The sequence below is a fragment of the Monocercomonoides exilis genome (assembly GCF_001643675.1).
Source record: "Monocercomonoides exilis strain PA203 chromosome Unknown scaffold35-1074681, whole genome shotgun sequence".
Classification (NCBI taxonomy): domain Eukaryota; phylum Preaxostyla; order Oxymonadida; family Polymastigidae; genus Monocercomonoides; species Monocercomonoides exilis.
In genome coordinates, this window is record NW_027150580.1 from 980,036 (window position 1) to 997,971 (window position 17,936).

The 17,936-nt window shown below is 37.7% G+C and overlaps 2 protein-coding genes across 2 annotated transcripts; both read right to left on the minus strand.

Annotated features, from left to right (window-relative positions):
• Positions 1-1,074: 1,074 nt before the first annotated feature.
• Positions 1,075-10,299, minus strand: MONOS_10474 (uncharacterized protein; the record flags this gene model as incomplete). The annotated part of the gene is made up of 1 exon (XM_067862927.1): positions 1,075-10,299. The coding sequence occupies one exon, from the start codon at positions 10,297-10,299 to the stop codon at positions 1,075-1,077; it is 9,225 nt and encodes a 3,074-aa protein (XP_067724017.1).
• A 1,995-nt stretch (positions 10,300-12,294) lies between these two features.
• Positions 12,295-14,190, minus strand: MONOS_10473 (putative DDE superfamily endonuclease; the record flags this gene model as incomplete). Its single annotated transcript, XM_067862926.1, has 2 exons — positions 12,295-13,860; positions 13,912-14,190. 2 exons carry the CDS (start codon positions 14,188-14,190, stop codon positions 12,649-12,651), a joined length of 1,491 nt encoding a protein of 496 aa, XP_067724018.1. The 3' UTR covers positions 12,295-12,648.
• Between the last annotated feature and the right edge of the window lie 3,746 nt (positions 14,191-17,936).

The window sequence follows — 17,936 nt, forward strand, 5'->3', positions numbered from 1 at the left end:
TTTTCAAAATCATTTACGGAATACAACTTTGAAAAAGACGAATCTTCGCAATTATTGTTTGGAATGGATTCTATAAAACACTTGAATTCATCAAAGCTGCCTGAAGTCAGATTAGGAGTGACAACAAACGATGAGGCAATTGTATTCTCTTTTGTCATAAAAAAATATGGGAAAACTGAGTAGAATGGAACGATATTTTTGGTTTTATGAAAAAAAACTTTCATTTGTTCCAAACTTTTCTTGGAATAACAACACAATAAGTCTTGCATTCTCATGTTAAAAAAAATACAGAAAATTTCAAAAACAGACTTAAATATAAGAAATAATTAGTGGAACAATATTCTTTCTGCAAAATATTTCTTCCCAACTGAAAGATATCTTTTCCAATATGAATTTTTTCATAAACAAAATTTCCAAGAATATATATATATATATTTGTTTGGTCCTTTTCTCTTTTTTCTTTTTCTTTTTATTTCCCTTTTCCTTTTCCTTTTCCTTTTCCTTTTTTTTTGGTTGTTGTTGTTGTTGTGAAAAATTGAGAACAAATAAAGTCAATTATCTATTGATTTCTGATTTGTAAATAATAATAATAATTATAATAATTATAATAATTATAATTATTATAATTATTATTATTATTATTATTTGAGGAATTTGTTTTTGAATGAAGAATTTCGTGTTTTATTCCTGTTAATGGTATTGCACCAATCAATTAACAATAAAATGAGAAGATCGAAAGATTAAGATGAATTATATTTCCTTCGGCTTAACATGAAATTTTTGATTGATGACTTGAATGTAATTGCCGAATATTTTCTGAGTGGAACAAGCTAATTAGAATCAATCAGAAAAAATTAATAGCCAAACGCAACACCATATGAATCTCTTTTCAACTCTTTCTCGAATCTAATCAATTCAGAAACATTCCTCAATAAGGAATTTGTAAATCAAACAAAATAAACACTAACAGATAAATCAAAGCATTTTTATGGTATTCAAAACATCTTTGACAAATTCTTTAAGCATAACCAAAAATACATCAAATTCTTCATTGGACAATTGTGAATTCGTTCATTATGCGAATGAATAAAAATGAATCAAACAACCGAAATTCAATTTGTTTTCTTTCTCTTCTCCTTGCTCTCCTTCACGACTGCCCCTATCTTCTTTTTCTTTACTCTCTTCACCATCGTTCGAATTCATATCGTATTCAATTGCATCTGATAAAGTTACAACCCATCCATTTCCATTGCTCCCCTCAAATAAATTTCGCTTCAACTCAACAAGCGTTGGACGCACATTTTGCTCTTGTGTCATACAGTTCTTTGCAATATCCAAAATTTCACTCGCCTCTAACCTTTCCAAGCAAGGTCGCTCCCCATTAACTATCTTTTGCCCTGCAATTTCTGCCTCATATTCTCCAAATGGGATTTCCAGCGTCAAGCACTCCCAAAGCATCATCCCAATTGAGAATGCCACAGATTTCTCAGTTGCTCCCATGTTCCTGTTCATCAGCAGCTCAGGCGCCTTCCACCTCAAACACTCTTTCCAGTTGCCTTCATCGTCCTCAAACGCTGATGAGGGTAGAGAATCTTCATCATCATTGCCACTGGCAGATGTCACAATAGTTGATGAAGAGATGGAAGAAGAGTCGGAATCTGATGAACAGTCAGAGTGCAAAGCGATGCAAATTACCATGTGCTCTGAAAAGAGTACAATATGGGGACTCAAGTTTGACAAGGAGGGAAGTTCATCTTCCTCATCTTCAAACGAGTGGAGTGCTCCGTTCGCCACCCAGAATAAAACCTGTGCCGCTGTTTGTTCTCTCTCCTTTAATGAACCAATTGCTATTTCCTTTGTCTTATTCAGCCCATGCAATAACATGAACAGCGAATCCCTCAGATCCACAATCAATTTCTCGTGAGGCGATGAGCATGCCATTGCATCTACCAGATTCGACATCGATGAGGTGGTTGGACACAAATCCTCCCCTCGAACAAATGTAGAATCTGAATCAGTTGAACAAGTGGATGAAATGGATGGCGAAGGAGTTCTATTTCTAACCTTTTCCTCTTCAACCTTTTCCAATGCCCATTGAGGGATCTTGTCTGAATCCTTTCCAAGAATACATTCAGTTGATCCACTCTCGGATAGAAGATGCTCTGATGATTCTGAATGTTGCATATTCGTGTCATATACCCTCTTCTTTATCCTCTCCTCATTCTTCTTCTCTGCCTCCTTCTCTGCTCTCCTCCACTGCTCTTCTGGCGACATCTCCATCGTCACCATCTCAAATACCTTTGGATCTTTTCTGATATTATCATTCACAATCTCTCTCAGATCTTCTGCTTCATTCTTAACCTTCTTCCACCGAACAATAAATATTATGGATACAATAAGAACAATTAGTAATATGATACCCATGACAATCACAATTAACAACCAATACGATTTTCCTTCATTTCCTCCTTCAACAATATTTCCCTCTCCCTTTGAGCCACTCTCGCTCCCGTTCTTCAAAAGAAATCCAACTGTTGACGAGGAGGCTTCCTTGTTTCCAAACAGAATCGACACTGAAACTTCTGTTTCAGGGGGTGCATCTGCAACAACAGACAAGGGCACTTTGCCATCCACCTCACTCTCATCCACAAATCCAGAATCTTCAAACACATAATGGTCGATAACTTCCACATCGTTTGTCAGCGATATCACGCGGAATGACAGGTTGCATGGAAGCAAAAGCGATCCCTTGAAAATGAGCCTCAGGTTGTTTCCAGCTTTTTCCACTTCAACATTTCGAAGTGTTGGGATGAAGAACGGAGATGCTCGTTCTTTCGCAACTCCTTCCAGTTCACACCCTTCATTCAGAATCCACAGCGATGTGTTATCTTTTATTCCATCTCCACCCTTCACACTCACAATCAATTGCGCAGAATCCGAGCACTTCACATTTCTTCGAACAGATGTATATCCCTCAATCGATGGGTTGTTGTTCTCAAACTCTCCTTTCTCAATCTTCAAACTGCCTCCCCTCATGCTCAATCCTCCTCTTTTGCAATTTCGAATTGTTGTTTCCTTCATCTCCACATGGCTCTTCTCCATTTCAATCATTGATCCATTCCATTGGCATATCTCTTCTCCTTTCATTGTCTCATTTCTTTTCTTTCTCACTTCTTCGTTTCCCTCCCCATCAAACGCACACATCTCGATTTCAACATTTGCACTTTCTATTATCTCCACCATCATCCCTTTCTCCTTCGAATTCGAACATCCCTCAAACGAGCTGTTCAAAACTCTCACCAACTCCTTTGCTCCATCCATCTTCATCACACCTCCCTCATCCTCCACAGAAATGTTCTTTACTGTCATTTCTTTCACCTCCACTGCTGCTTTGCCTCCAACAACAACAACATCTCCTTCACACACAATGTTTGAGAGGCTTGTTTCATCCAGTGCCACCCTCGATTCTTCACAAAATATCAACAATGGTGCTGATGAGTGCAAATCTCTGAACATTGTTTCTTCCATTTTCAATTCTCCACTTTCCACTCTCACAATCGAGCACTCAAGCCTCTGCTCCCGTTCAGATGATCCAAATGCACATTCACAAATCTCCAACCTTCCATTCTTCACTTTCATCATGCTCCTGTGCTTCGCTTCAAATCCTCCTCCAAACACAAACAAGCACTTCTCCACAACACACTCATCCACAAACACCACAATGCTCTTCTCACTCCATATTTCATCAATCGTTCCATTCAGATGGATTGCCGCCTCACTTCTTTTCATCGAAGTTATTCTCGCATCTCCAATCTCGCATTCTCCCCCAATCATCCCTTCTTCCTCAATCACAATGGCATTCATGATCCCTCTTTGAATGTGTTTTGCTGCATTGTTGATGCTCTGGCATGGATCATCCAGTGATCCACATTGTCTGCCATCTGCTCCATTCACATTCACAAACACTTGAATGCCATAATAGAACTTGATCAGAGGAATCAGATCAACATCAACCCTGTTGATCTCATCTCTCCCATAAATCGAGTTGTTCGATTTCAGTGCTTCCTGGTTGAAATCAAGCACAAACAGTGTTTCGTTGATCTGCTTTTCAATCGAGTGGCATCGAATGAACACATCCTTCCCCACAAACGCTTCATTCATCCCAAACCGGATGTTCTCCATCATCAACCCAAGTGATCCAAATGCATTGCCGGCTGGCTCATTCAGATCGACTCCATCAACCATCACTCCTCCACCATATCCATTCACTTTCGAGCATTTGCACATCGAAAATGAACTGTCATTTATTCTCAAGAATGATTCTCCACTTTTCAGCACCACTTTCATCCCTCCTCCTTCCTCGCTATTCTCGCTTTTGCAATTCATTATTGAGCACGATTCAACCATACACTCCATCCCTTCTGAAAATGTTCCCACACTCAATACCCCCGCCCCATTTTCTCCAAATGTGATGTTTGTGAATGAACAGTTCACAAATCTCAATTCTTGTTTGTCGTTTATGAGACAATCAATTCTCTCTCCTTTCAATTTTGCTTTTTCTGTTTCTCTATTTGTCTTTCCAGCCACAGTCATCGAAATCATGCTTCTTTCCATCACTTCAGCATTCGTGATATTCACATCCTCAACAATCACCTGAGTTACAATTGGGCTGAAACTGATGAACCCTTTCAATTCACCAATCATATTCAAAATGCATCTCTGAATCATGGCGCTCCCTCCATTCACTCTCATCAAGCAATATCCTGCGATCTCTGTCATTCCATTCATTGAGCCATATGAGCAATCCACAACAGATAGACAGGCATTTGTTCCTGATGATTCGATCAATATCTCATGTTGTGTGTTCATAGTTGGCTTGGTGAATGAAACATTGGCAAACGACAAACTCATATTCGACAATATCATTGAGTCATTCAAATCATTCTCGTCTTCATCACTGATAATCACTGCTGTCCCTTTCTTTGTTCCTTCAATCACAACTTGTGGCAACTCTGAATCTTGTGAATCTGGTGGCGATGAGGAAGAAAATGATATGGAATGGCTCAGCAACCCTGATCCCATAATGGCAATATGCATTTCCCCTTCTCCAAGCGTTGAATATCGAAGTGATATCAAGTGGTCAATCGATGAACATGGTGCTTCTGAATATCCACACCCACTGAAGTCTCCTCCTCCATCTTTCGAAACATACCCATTTCCACTCCAGTTGCTCCACAAATACACAACAAGTGGAATCACGTATCCCTCTTCTCCTGTTGTCTTCATCTCCCATCCACACAACTCATCCAACGATCCCAACTCCTCATCACTCATCTTCCATTTCAAGTGCTCCTTATTCACAATCTCACTCAGATCCCATCCAGAAACAAAAGCATTCTTCCCTTTCCAAGCGTTGCATCCCTCAAATTCTATTCCTTCGAGCACAAATGATTCCATCGCATCTGACAATTCAACAAACATCCCTCCTCCCATCCCTCTCCCTCCATTCTCAGCATCCTCTGATGGAACTTCACATTCAGATAAATTCACATTATTCATTTCCAAGCTCCCTCCCTTCCCCACTGATATCATCATCCCTCCTCCTTTCATCTCATTTCCACTTGAGCAGGTTGAAGAAAAATTGCATTCTTCAACTTTTGCGCTTCCTCCTTCATTCATCCCAATATTCAAACATCCCCCTCCTCCACTTCCACCTGCCACATTCACCTCCACTCCATTCACTCTGCTGTTCTTCAATTCCAATTGAGCTCCACTTGTCATCGTTATTGGTGATTTCCCATTCATTGTCAGTGTCACTCCACTTTCCATCACAAATCCATCAATAATCAGATTCCCTCCTGTCATGTCAATGATGCTGTATCCTATCTTTCCATCTGTCATTGCCCCGCCCTCAAATGAGACTGAACAGTTCGTCACACTGAGTGTTGTTGTTGAGTGAATGAATGCACTTCTCCTCGAATTCAACTGACCTTTCACAACAAATGAAAGTCTCCTCATTGCCAGTGAACTCGAGCATCCAACAAGCCAGTCTTGTGTGGCTGATCCTCCATCACTCACATTCACTCCCATCCTCCCACCCTCTGATGATGAAGATGACACTATTCTGCCTGAAATTATCACACCAAATGATGGTCCTGCTATTTCATTGGTTATTGACGAAGATGAGACAACCTCAATTTCTTTTGAACTTTCACTCAATCTCGAGTTCGCACAATAATCAACTGTCAAACACCTGAATCCATCAAATCCACAGTGACTATGATCCATCCCATTTCCTCCACTCCCATCAACAATCACCATTGCCCCCATTGTACACAAATACACAAACAGCGGAATCACTTCATTTTCATCCCCATTTTCACTCCCACTCAGTTTCAATGCATCTGATGGAATGGTGCTTGTGTCAAAAAAGGCAAATGAGCTGGTATTCACTTTTGACTCCAAAAACACACCACTCCCACAATCAACAAACACATCCTTCCCATATGAGGCCATATTCCCATGATCTTTCGAAAACTTCACATTATGTTCAATTGTCGATCCACATCCCTCGCTTTCCATCATCACAAACATCCCTCCTCCTCTTGTTCCTCTCCCTCCATTATTCTCCGCCTTATTCCCATCAATCACGCTCATTCCATTCACAACCACTTTTCCATTTCCCTTCAATTCAACACACATTCCTCCTCCTTTTCCACCACCACAACTGCACCCATTCACATTGCATCCATCAACAGTCAACATTCCACTCCCTCCAACTGTTCCTTTCATCCATCCTCCATCTCCCTCATTCTTCACAACTCCACTGATATTGCATCCTGAACAAATCACACTCGCCATTCCTTCACAAAATTCAATCGCTGAATGAGCTCCAAACACAAGTGCTTCTCCAATCACAAATCGTTCCATTTTTAGACTCCCACCTTGCACAATCACAATGCTGTATCCAAAGGCCACACTCGATGAGCTCTCTGACATATGAGCAACTGAGCAGTCTGTGAGTGTGAGTGATGAGCTGGTCAAAGCAATGAGTGATGTTGCACTCGATAACGAAAATGGAATTTGGAACGCAATGTTCTTTATTGAACTCGCACTCTCAACATTTATCAAATACGAAGTTGTCATTCCACTCGGCACCTTCACATTCACATTCGTCTTGTTAATCCCACAATACACCTCCCATTCATATGACCCTGCCATCGACACAACTTCTCCCAGCTCAAACTCAGGATCCAACACAATATTCTTCTTTGACGAGCTAAATCTATTCTGTGCTGCCTTTGTGATCGTTTTGCATGGAAAATACCCAAACCCACAAAACCACGAGTCATATCCTCCAAACCCATTCACCTCCTTCCCCACATGTGCTGCTCCTGAAAATGCATCCAAAAACACATTCAATGGGAATATTCCCATCCCTTCCTCATTCCGGTCATATCCCATCAGCTCATCATAAATCGATGCATTGTGTCCAACATTCAGCTTTACGGCTGTTATTGTTCCACTTGTCATCCAACTCCCATTCACAAACACATCTTTCCCTCCCAATGTTGCACTGCAACCAACAAAGTTCACTGATGATATCGCAAAATCAAATGAGCTATCTGTCAGCCATAGCATCACCCCTCCTCCATATCCACTGCTCCTACACTGTTTGAACGCTGTTGATCCTCCACTGTGCGATGTTGATGTTCCAATTCGAGCTTTGCTTGTCGAAGACGCTAACTCAATCTTTATACCACCTCCATTCCCATTCACGCATTCACATCCTTCTATTGTTGTGTTCCACACCACAAATGTCTCTCCTCCCTTTACACTTTTTGCAATCACAACCCCATCACCTGTTGTCCGATTCACATTCCGAATTGTCAAATTCCCCAGCACACTCTCTCCTGATGTTAATCCTGCTGATGATGGTTCAGAAAATAGAGGTTGACTCATTTTCATATTTTTAATCTCAACTGCACTAATCTTCAGCTGCCTCAACGCAACTTCAAACACAGATGCTGAAATAACACTTCCTCCAGTTGGACCTAAGATCACCACCTCCTCCAGCAAAAGTGATCCACTCCCCACAGACACCAAAAATACACTCGGCGATGAGCTTCTTGCCACATTGTGGTCGATCTCCACATGCCCCACCTCCAGTTGCCCACTCGTCACGCTGAATAGTGTTGTCGAAGAGGTCGAAAGCGCACTCGTCCCAATCACACTCACCTCCCTCCCTTTCCCATCAATCGAAATCTTCTTTTCCCCAACACTGATTGTTGTCCCCTCACTCTCATGCCTTCCACCCAGCACTGTGATTGCCGAGCTCAGCTGTGCCATGCTCGAACTAACTGCATGCCCCACTGTCTTGCACGGCGCTGCCTCACTCATCCCACACAGATTGCTCGTGTCATCTCCACTCACCCCAACATATCTATCCTTCATCCCCTCCTTCAGCCAATCCTTCTTTTGTGTTTCCTGAAAAGTATTATTTAAATAGCACACTCTTTTTTCATTTGCATTCGTTGTGTAAGATTCATAGAATGGGTTGTTCGATGAAAAGAGATTGTATCGATCTTCAAAATACACATCATGGCCATATGGAGTGGAAGCGTTGCAACTGCAATCGTGAAAGAAAAAGAAATAGCAATAAATGTTGTTGCTTGGAGCTGTTGATTGACTTGGAGCAAAACACAATCCTCCGCCAGTTGATGTTGCGTTGCACGAAATGAACTGTAGGCTCCTCAATTTGAATGCAGATGGAACACCATAGCAATACATCCCTCCACCATTATTATTTGTAAGATAGCACGAAGTGAAGAAACACTCAAACACACAAGCACTCTCTCCTTTGCCACTTTCTGTTCCAATACAGGCAGTTCCAGAAACATTAAAATTATAAAGATGAATCCCTCCTCCATAATTATTTCCAATGCAGTTCTGGAATTCGCAACCACTTATCCTAATGCAAGCCGAAATTAAATAAGCATATATCCCTCCTCCACCATATCTATCAGCTGTACATGCATTGAATGAATTGTTTTCAATCTTGATTGAACTGATCGAACGGCTCATTATTCCTCCACCATAAGAACGTGCAAAGCAATCATTGAATGAGCAACATTTCACTGAAAGTGTTCCTGATGCCAGATTATATATGAAAATAGCTCCTCCATTTGAAGCTCCATCTGTATAACCGAGACTTGTCCCTGTTGTTTTCGAGCCATTCCATTCGCACCAGGTGAAAATGTTCGCTTCATCAGCTGTTTCATTCTGTCTTCCTGGCTTTGATGGATTCTCTTCGCTTCCAATGAACTCAACATTTTTCGTTCTGAGGCATCCAACAAAAGAGGCATTCGAGGCAGTCAACGAAGATGATCGTAAGTTGATCGATCTCACAATCCCTCCATCATACGCATCGCAAACTGATGAAAATGAGCAGCTGCTCATCGTGCATTCGCTCTCACAAAAGGAAGGGCTCAGCAACGAAGATTCAGTTGGCTTGGTGGAAATATTGAAAACCACCAAATCCGAAAGTGAAACACCTCCAATTGATGCAGACCCCAAAAATGGTGCAGATGACAGGCAAAATGAAGAGAAACACGATGAAGCGACAGCAACACGGCAATGATCTGCTTTTTCGTTCTCAACAGCATTTGACGAAAAAAGTGGTGGGGCATCAAATGAAAGCAGACTTGATGGGATCAGAGTGATGTTTTCAACAATTCCACAGCTTTCAATGAGTTCGAGTGGGGATGTCCCACAGCCGACAGCAACCTCACATCCCCTCAAAACAGCATGACTCCTTTCCTTTCCACAAATCACAGACTTTCCATTCACACATCCCAAACTCAGCCCTTTCCATCCAACTGAGCTGTTCTTCAAAACAAAATTTCCTTTCAAAAAACATTCTCCAATTTCCATGTTGTTTGTCTGTTGCCCTGAAGTGCCCTCGTCAGAATGTTCTTTATTTGTTTTCATGTGGCTCCTTTTTTCATTCCAAAGCTCCTTCCCTTCGTTGTTTTCTCTATTTTTTCCGGATTTGCTTTTCATATCCGTATTTTCCTTCTCGATTCTGCCTTCAAATGTTGCATGTGCCTCAAAATAATTGTGACTATCGCTTTTGCCAATTGATTCTTTTCTGGGGAAAACTTCAATTTGTGCAGGAATCGTTTTTTCGCTTTTTGAACAGCCAGTTTCAGACATATCTTCGAATCCTGTGTAACTGTTCACATGTTTGCATCCAATGTTCCATTCAATCACAGCCAACAAAAATGTCGATATATGCATTTTTGGTGAGATATGCTGGTTTTTATTTTTCTTGATCTGATTATTTTATTATAGGTCATATTTTGATCTTTCAACTTTTTTTGAAATATGCTTTTATCTTTCGATTGCTGAATGGACAAATAATGGCTGTTAGTCCAATAATCCGGCAATCGAATTTATGCACTTTTGAGAGAAACTTGTTTCAGTTTTTTGATTAACACAAAAATTCCACTTCGTTTCCTTCTTTTCAGACACATTTCATTTTTTCCCTCTTCAAAAATCAGAATTTCAATAACAAAAGCACCAAAAATATCTTGTGACCAAAGCAACAAGAGAAAGATTTACAGATGAGCTATCTCTTTGAAAACTCTTCAAATGGCTTGTTGCCCACTCCAGAAGCTTTGGATTAGCACTCAAAATATTTATTTTGCTCAACCTTTTGCCCTTTAACCTTTCCCTTTTTTCTAAGTTTGCTTCAAATAAATTCATTCAATTCTCAGGAAAACAAAATGTTGTGATGAAACAATTTCTGATAAACAGATTGCTCAATCTTTCATCAAGCTCAACCGCATGCTGTATGTTGTTCAGCTATGAGCTTTAAAATCAGTTGAAGTGGTTTGCTTTTTGTCAAGAGCAATTGCCTCTTCCTTTCCCTCTTGCTCAAAAGCAATCCACTTCTTCATCTTCAACATTTCTCCTCCTTTTTCTTCTTTTTCATTTTTATTTTTGTGGGCAGAGGGCAAAAAATAATCGTCTCCTCTTCAAATTATCGCTTGAATCCTTTTGACGCGAACTCAATTTCTTCATTGTTTTCCACTTCTCTCCTTCAAATTTTCTTCCTCTGCTGCACCAGTTGAATGATTTGGCTTTATTTCTCTTCTTTTGAGTCTTTCCTATTTCTGATATTTTCCAAAAAGAAACATCAAGCTTTCCAATAAGGCATTGCATCAACGAAAGTTGACTAACTGGAGAATGTTTGACCTGCGGCTTCAACAAATTATGCTGTTTATTAGTCATGTTTCATTTCTTTGAAAATGAAAAAAGAAAGAAACACAGTTGGCAATGAAACTCACTTGCGGAGAGTTTCCAATAAAAAAGAACATTTTATCCGTTCGAGTGCATATCGTTTGTTTGCCATTTTCCTGATCTTCTGCATTCAATCTAAATTGTTTTATCTTCCAATTATTTCTTCATTCACTCTCAAAATAATGTGTTGCAAGAGCTGATAAATCTGAATCAAATGAAGGACTGCATATCTGGCATCTTTTCCTTCGGCCGAATGTGTATCTTGCCCACCAGAACAAAGAAGCATATTTGCGTCTGAACCTCCAATCACTTCATTCAGCGGAATATTATTGTTTCTGATGAGGGAAAAGCATTCCAATCCGCCTTGTTGCAAGGATTGATGGCTGCTGCAGTCTGAATCAGAATGTGAGTTGTTCAAACAAACAGGTGGCTCCAAAATAAATTCAATCGCAATCATATCGAAAGAACCCTTTTTCCAGGCGCATCGCAGAGGATGTTCCACAAATGCTCCTTCAAAAAAGCAGTAGAATGCAAATGATTATCCATTTCTGGCCTTTCTCCACAAAAGCGAATCAGCAAAATGGATTGCTCTCAAGCTTTTTTTTTTTTTGTTCGTTCAAGGGCAGAATTGCTGTTGTTTCTTTCAACAGCAAAAGCAGAAATCGTGTAGAATCCATTCATGAAACTTGTCCCAAAAGAAACTCAGAATCAAATTAAAGGCTTCTTCGATACACACAATCAATCGTGCAAAGATTGCACAAAAATGTTGAGAAATTACAAAAAGCAATCGTCTGTGCAACAAGATTCTCAAATTCGAGATGTTTGGATTTTTTTGTGAGTGCATGAATCTGGCTGCTATGTGTCAACAAGTCAGCTCCAATTGGCATCTCAAAATCTCACAATATGATAATTTGATCACGAAACATTCAAAGTGAAAGGCATTTCCATGTGTAGAATACCCAATGACGATTTAGAGAGATAAAAATATTGATTATCTTCCATCTTTGCCAGACTTTGTCTTTTTGCAAGAATGCACAAATAATCCCCCATTGCATATTGGAATTTTTCAGTAAAGAAATCCTTTTTTCGCTTGTGCTTCCATGTCTCATTCGTCTCTGGTTCTTTTTGAGAAACAAACTCGGTTTTGAATTGTGCATTTGCTCTTCAGTTTGTATCTTTTTTTTTTTGGTTGATATTGGAGCAAAGCTGCATCTGGATCTCTTTTTGCTTCAACGTTAACAGATAGGGTGATTTATTAACCCGAATATTTTTTTGAAAACCCGAATAAAAAATAAACAAATTTATTTTTGTGTATTGTGTATTGATTTCGTTTTTTTAAAAATATTAATAATAAATATAATCAACAAGCTCTCGTTTCACAATTTTTCGAGTATTTCTTTCTTTTTTTTCATCATCAGAAAAATCATCATTTAAAATTTTCAATGGGTTGAATTTTCTTTTTTTCGGTTTTTCATCTTCAAACAAAGCCTTTTCAATTTCTTCATTATCTTTTTCTTCATTTTTTGACTCTTTTCTTTCATCCTTTTCTTTTTTCCATTCTATTAAGAATTCTTCATCGGTAATTAATTTTCCAAAATAATCAAACCTTTTTGTTCTTTTCTTCAGAGTGACAGAAGGTTCTTTTGGTAGCTTCGCTAACACTTCGTGCCACTGATGTGACAGTACTCCGCTCTTCGCAAATGATGATTTGATTGTGGAAGGCAACAAAGAAGTTTGTAAAGCTTGTGGAAGCACATCAGCTAGCGCTTCTCGTCGCAAAACAACAGAAGAAGAAGAAGGAGCTTCGTAATTGGCATTAATTGTTTTTTTAAAAACAGCAAATACGCCACGATCCAACGGCTGTGCGATGTGAGTGGTGTGGGGTACGAAGGTGACCACATCTATTGAAGAATCGGCGAACTTCTTCCACAAGTCAGGCTGCGCTCTCGAAGAATGAGAATCAAGAAGGAGAAGGCAACGTTCATCATTCTTCTTCAAAGTTTCTCTTCTTTGTGTGATCCCTGGAAGCAACACATCTTCAGCATATTTGAGGAATAGCGCTTCAGTCATCCAGCCTTCATTTTCACCCCAAACATCTAACTGCGAACTCAGAACAAAACGCAGTTCATCTGGCAGTTTCCGACAAGGCCACAGAACGACGCTTTTTAGGGAGTAGCCATCAGCTGCAGCTGCAACGACGAGAGTTGCATTCGGCATGTTCATTGGTGTTTTGGAGAAACCGGCAGGCATGTCGGAAGGATGGAAAACAAGAGTCGAGAAAGAATCAGAGAGTCGAAGAGAGGATTCATCAATATTAAAGATGAGAGAGTTAGAATAATGATGTTGATCATGAAGGTTTTGTAGAAGAGTGAAAAATGGAAGAAGAGTTTGTTGATTTGATGCGGAGAGCCTTTGGATGTCGACATTTCGAGGATGAGAAGCTTTGAGATCGGGGTTCCTTTTTGTGTATTGATAGGGATAGGTTTTTGAAATGTTGACTTCTTCATCTTCTTCGTCGAAGTCGTCTTTTTTCCTATCATTGATAACAGCGTTCATCTGAATATATTAAAAATAGATAAATACAACAAATAAAAAACTGTGACAAACTAATTTCCTCATTTGTGCAGCGTTATAACTTGTCCCATTTTCACATTCGATTTTAAGCACACCAAATATAGTTTCCTTTTCTTCCTGATTGAATAATTCTGGTCTTCCATTCTTTCCAGCTTTTCTTCCTTTTTCCACAGCTGCAACTGCTCTATCAATTGCCGAGCGAGTAAATTCCTTCATGTTCGCAGCATCAGCAACCCGAGCTTCTCCATTAGAAATAATCGTTGCAACACGTTCTAATCTACTTTCAATATGTCGATATTGGAAGGATCTCATTAAACTTCTAATTTTCTTTAATCCTTGTTGTTTTTTGTTTTCCACAACACTCATTTTAAAATATTTTTTGGTTATGATCATTTTTGATTTTTTAAAAAAAATTTTTTTTGAAATGAAAAAAAATCAAAAAAAATATTTCGATCAAATTCTAACTTAGTCAGCCCCGTTGCTATTACCTAATCTCCTCAGGGGAGGCACCAATCAGAGATGGAGGAGCTAACCCCCCCATCTCCCCCCCCCCCATCAGAGATTAGGTATAGTAATTTGATCTTAATTTCTGACTTCTGACTTTTCCTTATATACTCAAAACAATTAATAAAATATGAAAAGTGGGTTGATTAAACTTATTAATAAAAAAAATGTTCGGGTTAAAAAAAATATTCGGGTTAATAAATCACCCTAATTTGAGTTCGCCAGGAAATTGCTCTTCCTCTTTATGCATATTCATCAAAGAACACATATTCTCGCGTTGAATGTGAAATTGCTTCAGATTTCTCGACAGATAGGACTCTTCCTGATTCACTTCTTTTTCTTTCTGATTTCCAATCATTCGCATTCGTAAAGGCCAACGGATTCATCTGTCTGTTTTTGTGATTTATCTTCATTGCATTCGCTCGCCTTTGTCTCTGAAATTGGACAGATTTCTTCCTTGCAGGCAAATGCCAAAAATCAATGAGTTTCATTCAGCGAAAAGAAGACTCAGACATTCAGATGAAAAATAACTGCTCTCGCCAATTCTTCATTCCAACCGCTTCAATCGCACAGCTTTTCATAACGCTGCAGATTATTTGGGGGAAAAGAAATGTTCTTGTTCTTCTTTCTTTCCTTCACTGCATTTGAGATGAATAAATTTTGATTGTTTCCCAGCTTTCTTTTCATTCTCCTTGCCTGCATCAATCTCTTTCACAACATGTTTTTTCCCCTTGTTCTTATCTCTTTCCGTGCCTTTTCTTCTGCAGTCATCTTCTTGGGCTTTCCTCTGAATAATCTTTTCTTCATTTTGCTGCTTGGCTTGCGATTGAAATCATTCTTCTCGAGCATCGTTCAGTTCAGTATCTTTTGTACAGCATCTCTGTCGTTAAATAATTGCATCATTGTTGCGGAAGTTCTTTCTTTCCCTTTCTCATTCGCACACTCATGTGTTCTCTCTCTTTGAAGATTATTCGAAAAGCTTTGTAATTTTGACAAAAAGTGAATCACGTTGAGCAAAACCCATGTTAAGTCAAATAATAAAAACGGTTTTTCTGAATGACAAACTATTTTCAGTGTTGCTTCTCTTGATTTGATTTCTTTGCATCAGCCTATCAGCAAGTTTTATAGCTTTTCTATGAATTATTCCTTTTTCTGGTTTCCATCCCTCAAGTCTTCTTCTTTCTTCAAATGATGCAAGAAGTTAAGCGCAGAAAAAAATAGATGAAATTAAAGAATTATTAAATATTTCTCTCTCTCTCTCTCTTTAAGTATATTTTTTTGATAATATAAATATCAGTGCTTCTTTCTAATTGTTGTACAACTCTGATTATCGCTTTGGTGTTTTAAAAATAATTGATGTCATTGGTTTAATAATTTCCAATTAACTTTTTTTGGTTCTTTGACCATTGTTGAAAACATTATTCATTGTGTGCTCAAAATGGTTGTCTTTTATGATAATGCAACACTTTTTGTTTTAATAATTTCATTCTTTTATATTCATCAACTATGTCATCAGAAAAAAACAGCTTTTGATCTGTTTCAGTGTATTTGTTGAACATCTTCCACTTTTTTTAAAAAAAACGGTTATCAAGTGCAATAATGATCTGCTTTTAATTTTCTAAAAAATTATTAACATTTTCGATGGAATCGTCTCCATGATTTAACTTCATTGTTTGAAAGCAAATATCTGTGTGGATGTGTTTTGATCAAGTTGACAATTCAAGAAAGGTGTTACAAATGCAGCGTTAGGGGAAATGATTCATTCAACTCTTATGCAATGAGTGAAATACCCGGAACATGGTAAAAAACCAAGACTTTTTATTAAAATTCATATATCTCGACAAGTTTCAAAAATAAAATTATGATAATTCACACATTCATACATCAGTATTTAACACATATAATCATGTACAAATTTTTATTTATTGTGCTGTATTTATGAAGAAATAAATAATTATTATTTTTGATAATCTGACTTTTAATGAATTTTTCTATTTCAACTAAACGATTCAATTCATCTTTTACACATGTAACTTATTTTCTCTTTGTTACAAACTGTTCGGATTATTTTTCATTTTTGGCAATTTGCTATTTCTGACGGAATGAAAATCTGTCATTTTCAAAAAATCACAGTCAATGGGATACCTGAAAAAATATTTTTTGCAAAACACAAAAACGTCCAAGTGAATTTAACACATGCAATAATAAATATGATAGTTGTATTAAATTACTACATAGTTGAAATTTCAAATAATTCTATATTCATTTCATAAACAAAGATTGTTTTCATTACTGATGATTTTTAACGATCATTATCATTGAATTTTCTACCAAATTGCATTTTTTGAAATGAATATAGAATTATTTGAAATTTCAACTATGTAGTAATTTAATACAACTATCATATTTATTATTGCATGTGTTAAATTCACATGTATGCTTATGAGTTTGGAAAAAATATATTTTAAGTTATCACATTGACTGTGATTGTTTGAAAATGACAGATTTTCATTCAGTATTAACGAGCAAATTGTGGAAAATAAAAAATAACAAGAATTGTTTGTGACATAGAAAAAATAAGTTGTGTGTGTAAAAAATGAAATGAATCGTTTTATTAAAATAGAACTATTCATTAAAAGTCAAATTTTCAAAAATAAAAATTATTTATTTCTTCATAAATACAGCACAATAAATAAAAATTTGTACATGATTATATGTGTTAAATACTGATGTATGAATGTGTGAATTATTATAATTTAATTTTTTAAACTTGTCGAGATATATGAATTTTAATAAAAAGTCTTGGTTTTTTACCATGTTCCGGGTATTTCACTCATTGTATCGGCTTTTTTTTTTAACTGTACTGTGCTTTTGAGGGGCTTTCAATGAAAATGAAGTGAATGAAGATGGAAAATAAACCATCACAAAGAAAAGAAAAATTAACCGATCGGTTTACGAAAAATTGGGGTAAAGTGTAACATATTGGGTCCAACTTTTTTTATAGAAAAAGCAACTTCCAAAGAATGTTTTGCTTGATTTTGTTCTCAGAATGATTAATTGTTGTTAAAAATGAGTGAATAATATGTTTGTATTAAGAAAAAAAAATTAAATTGAAAAATTTATATTTTACAATTATCTGTGTAACTTGAAGCTGAAGAGCCATCACCAGCTCCTAAACTGTCACTGTCAGTTTCTCCACTTGACGAATTTGCATCTTCAATTATATCATCCAAATCCGCAACATCTGATGTTACATCTTCGGTATCATCTTCTTCTTGTATTTTCAGAGGCTCGAATTGATTAATCATTCCGACTAATTGAATAAAATCAACTTTAAAGACACTTATAACATGAAAGTTGACAGATAATCTTGTAGAAACTTACGGCGAAACACCGATTTTGAAAAAAATGATCTCATTTCGTTCTGCATCGCTTCAACTGTATTCGTACAAGCCCTTGTGATTAGATCTCTAAAGTTTTTTTTATGTGAAACAATTTTGCGTTCTTAACCAAAATCCGATTACACTTTTTGTGGAACCCACTCGTCACTCATA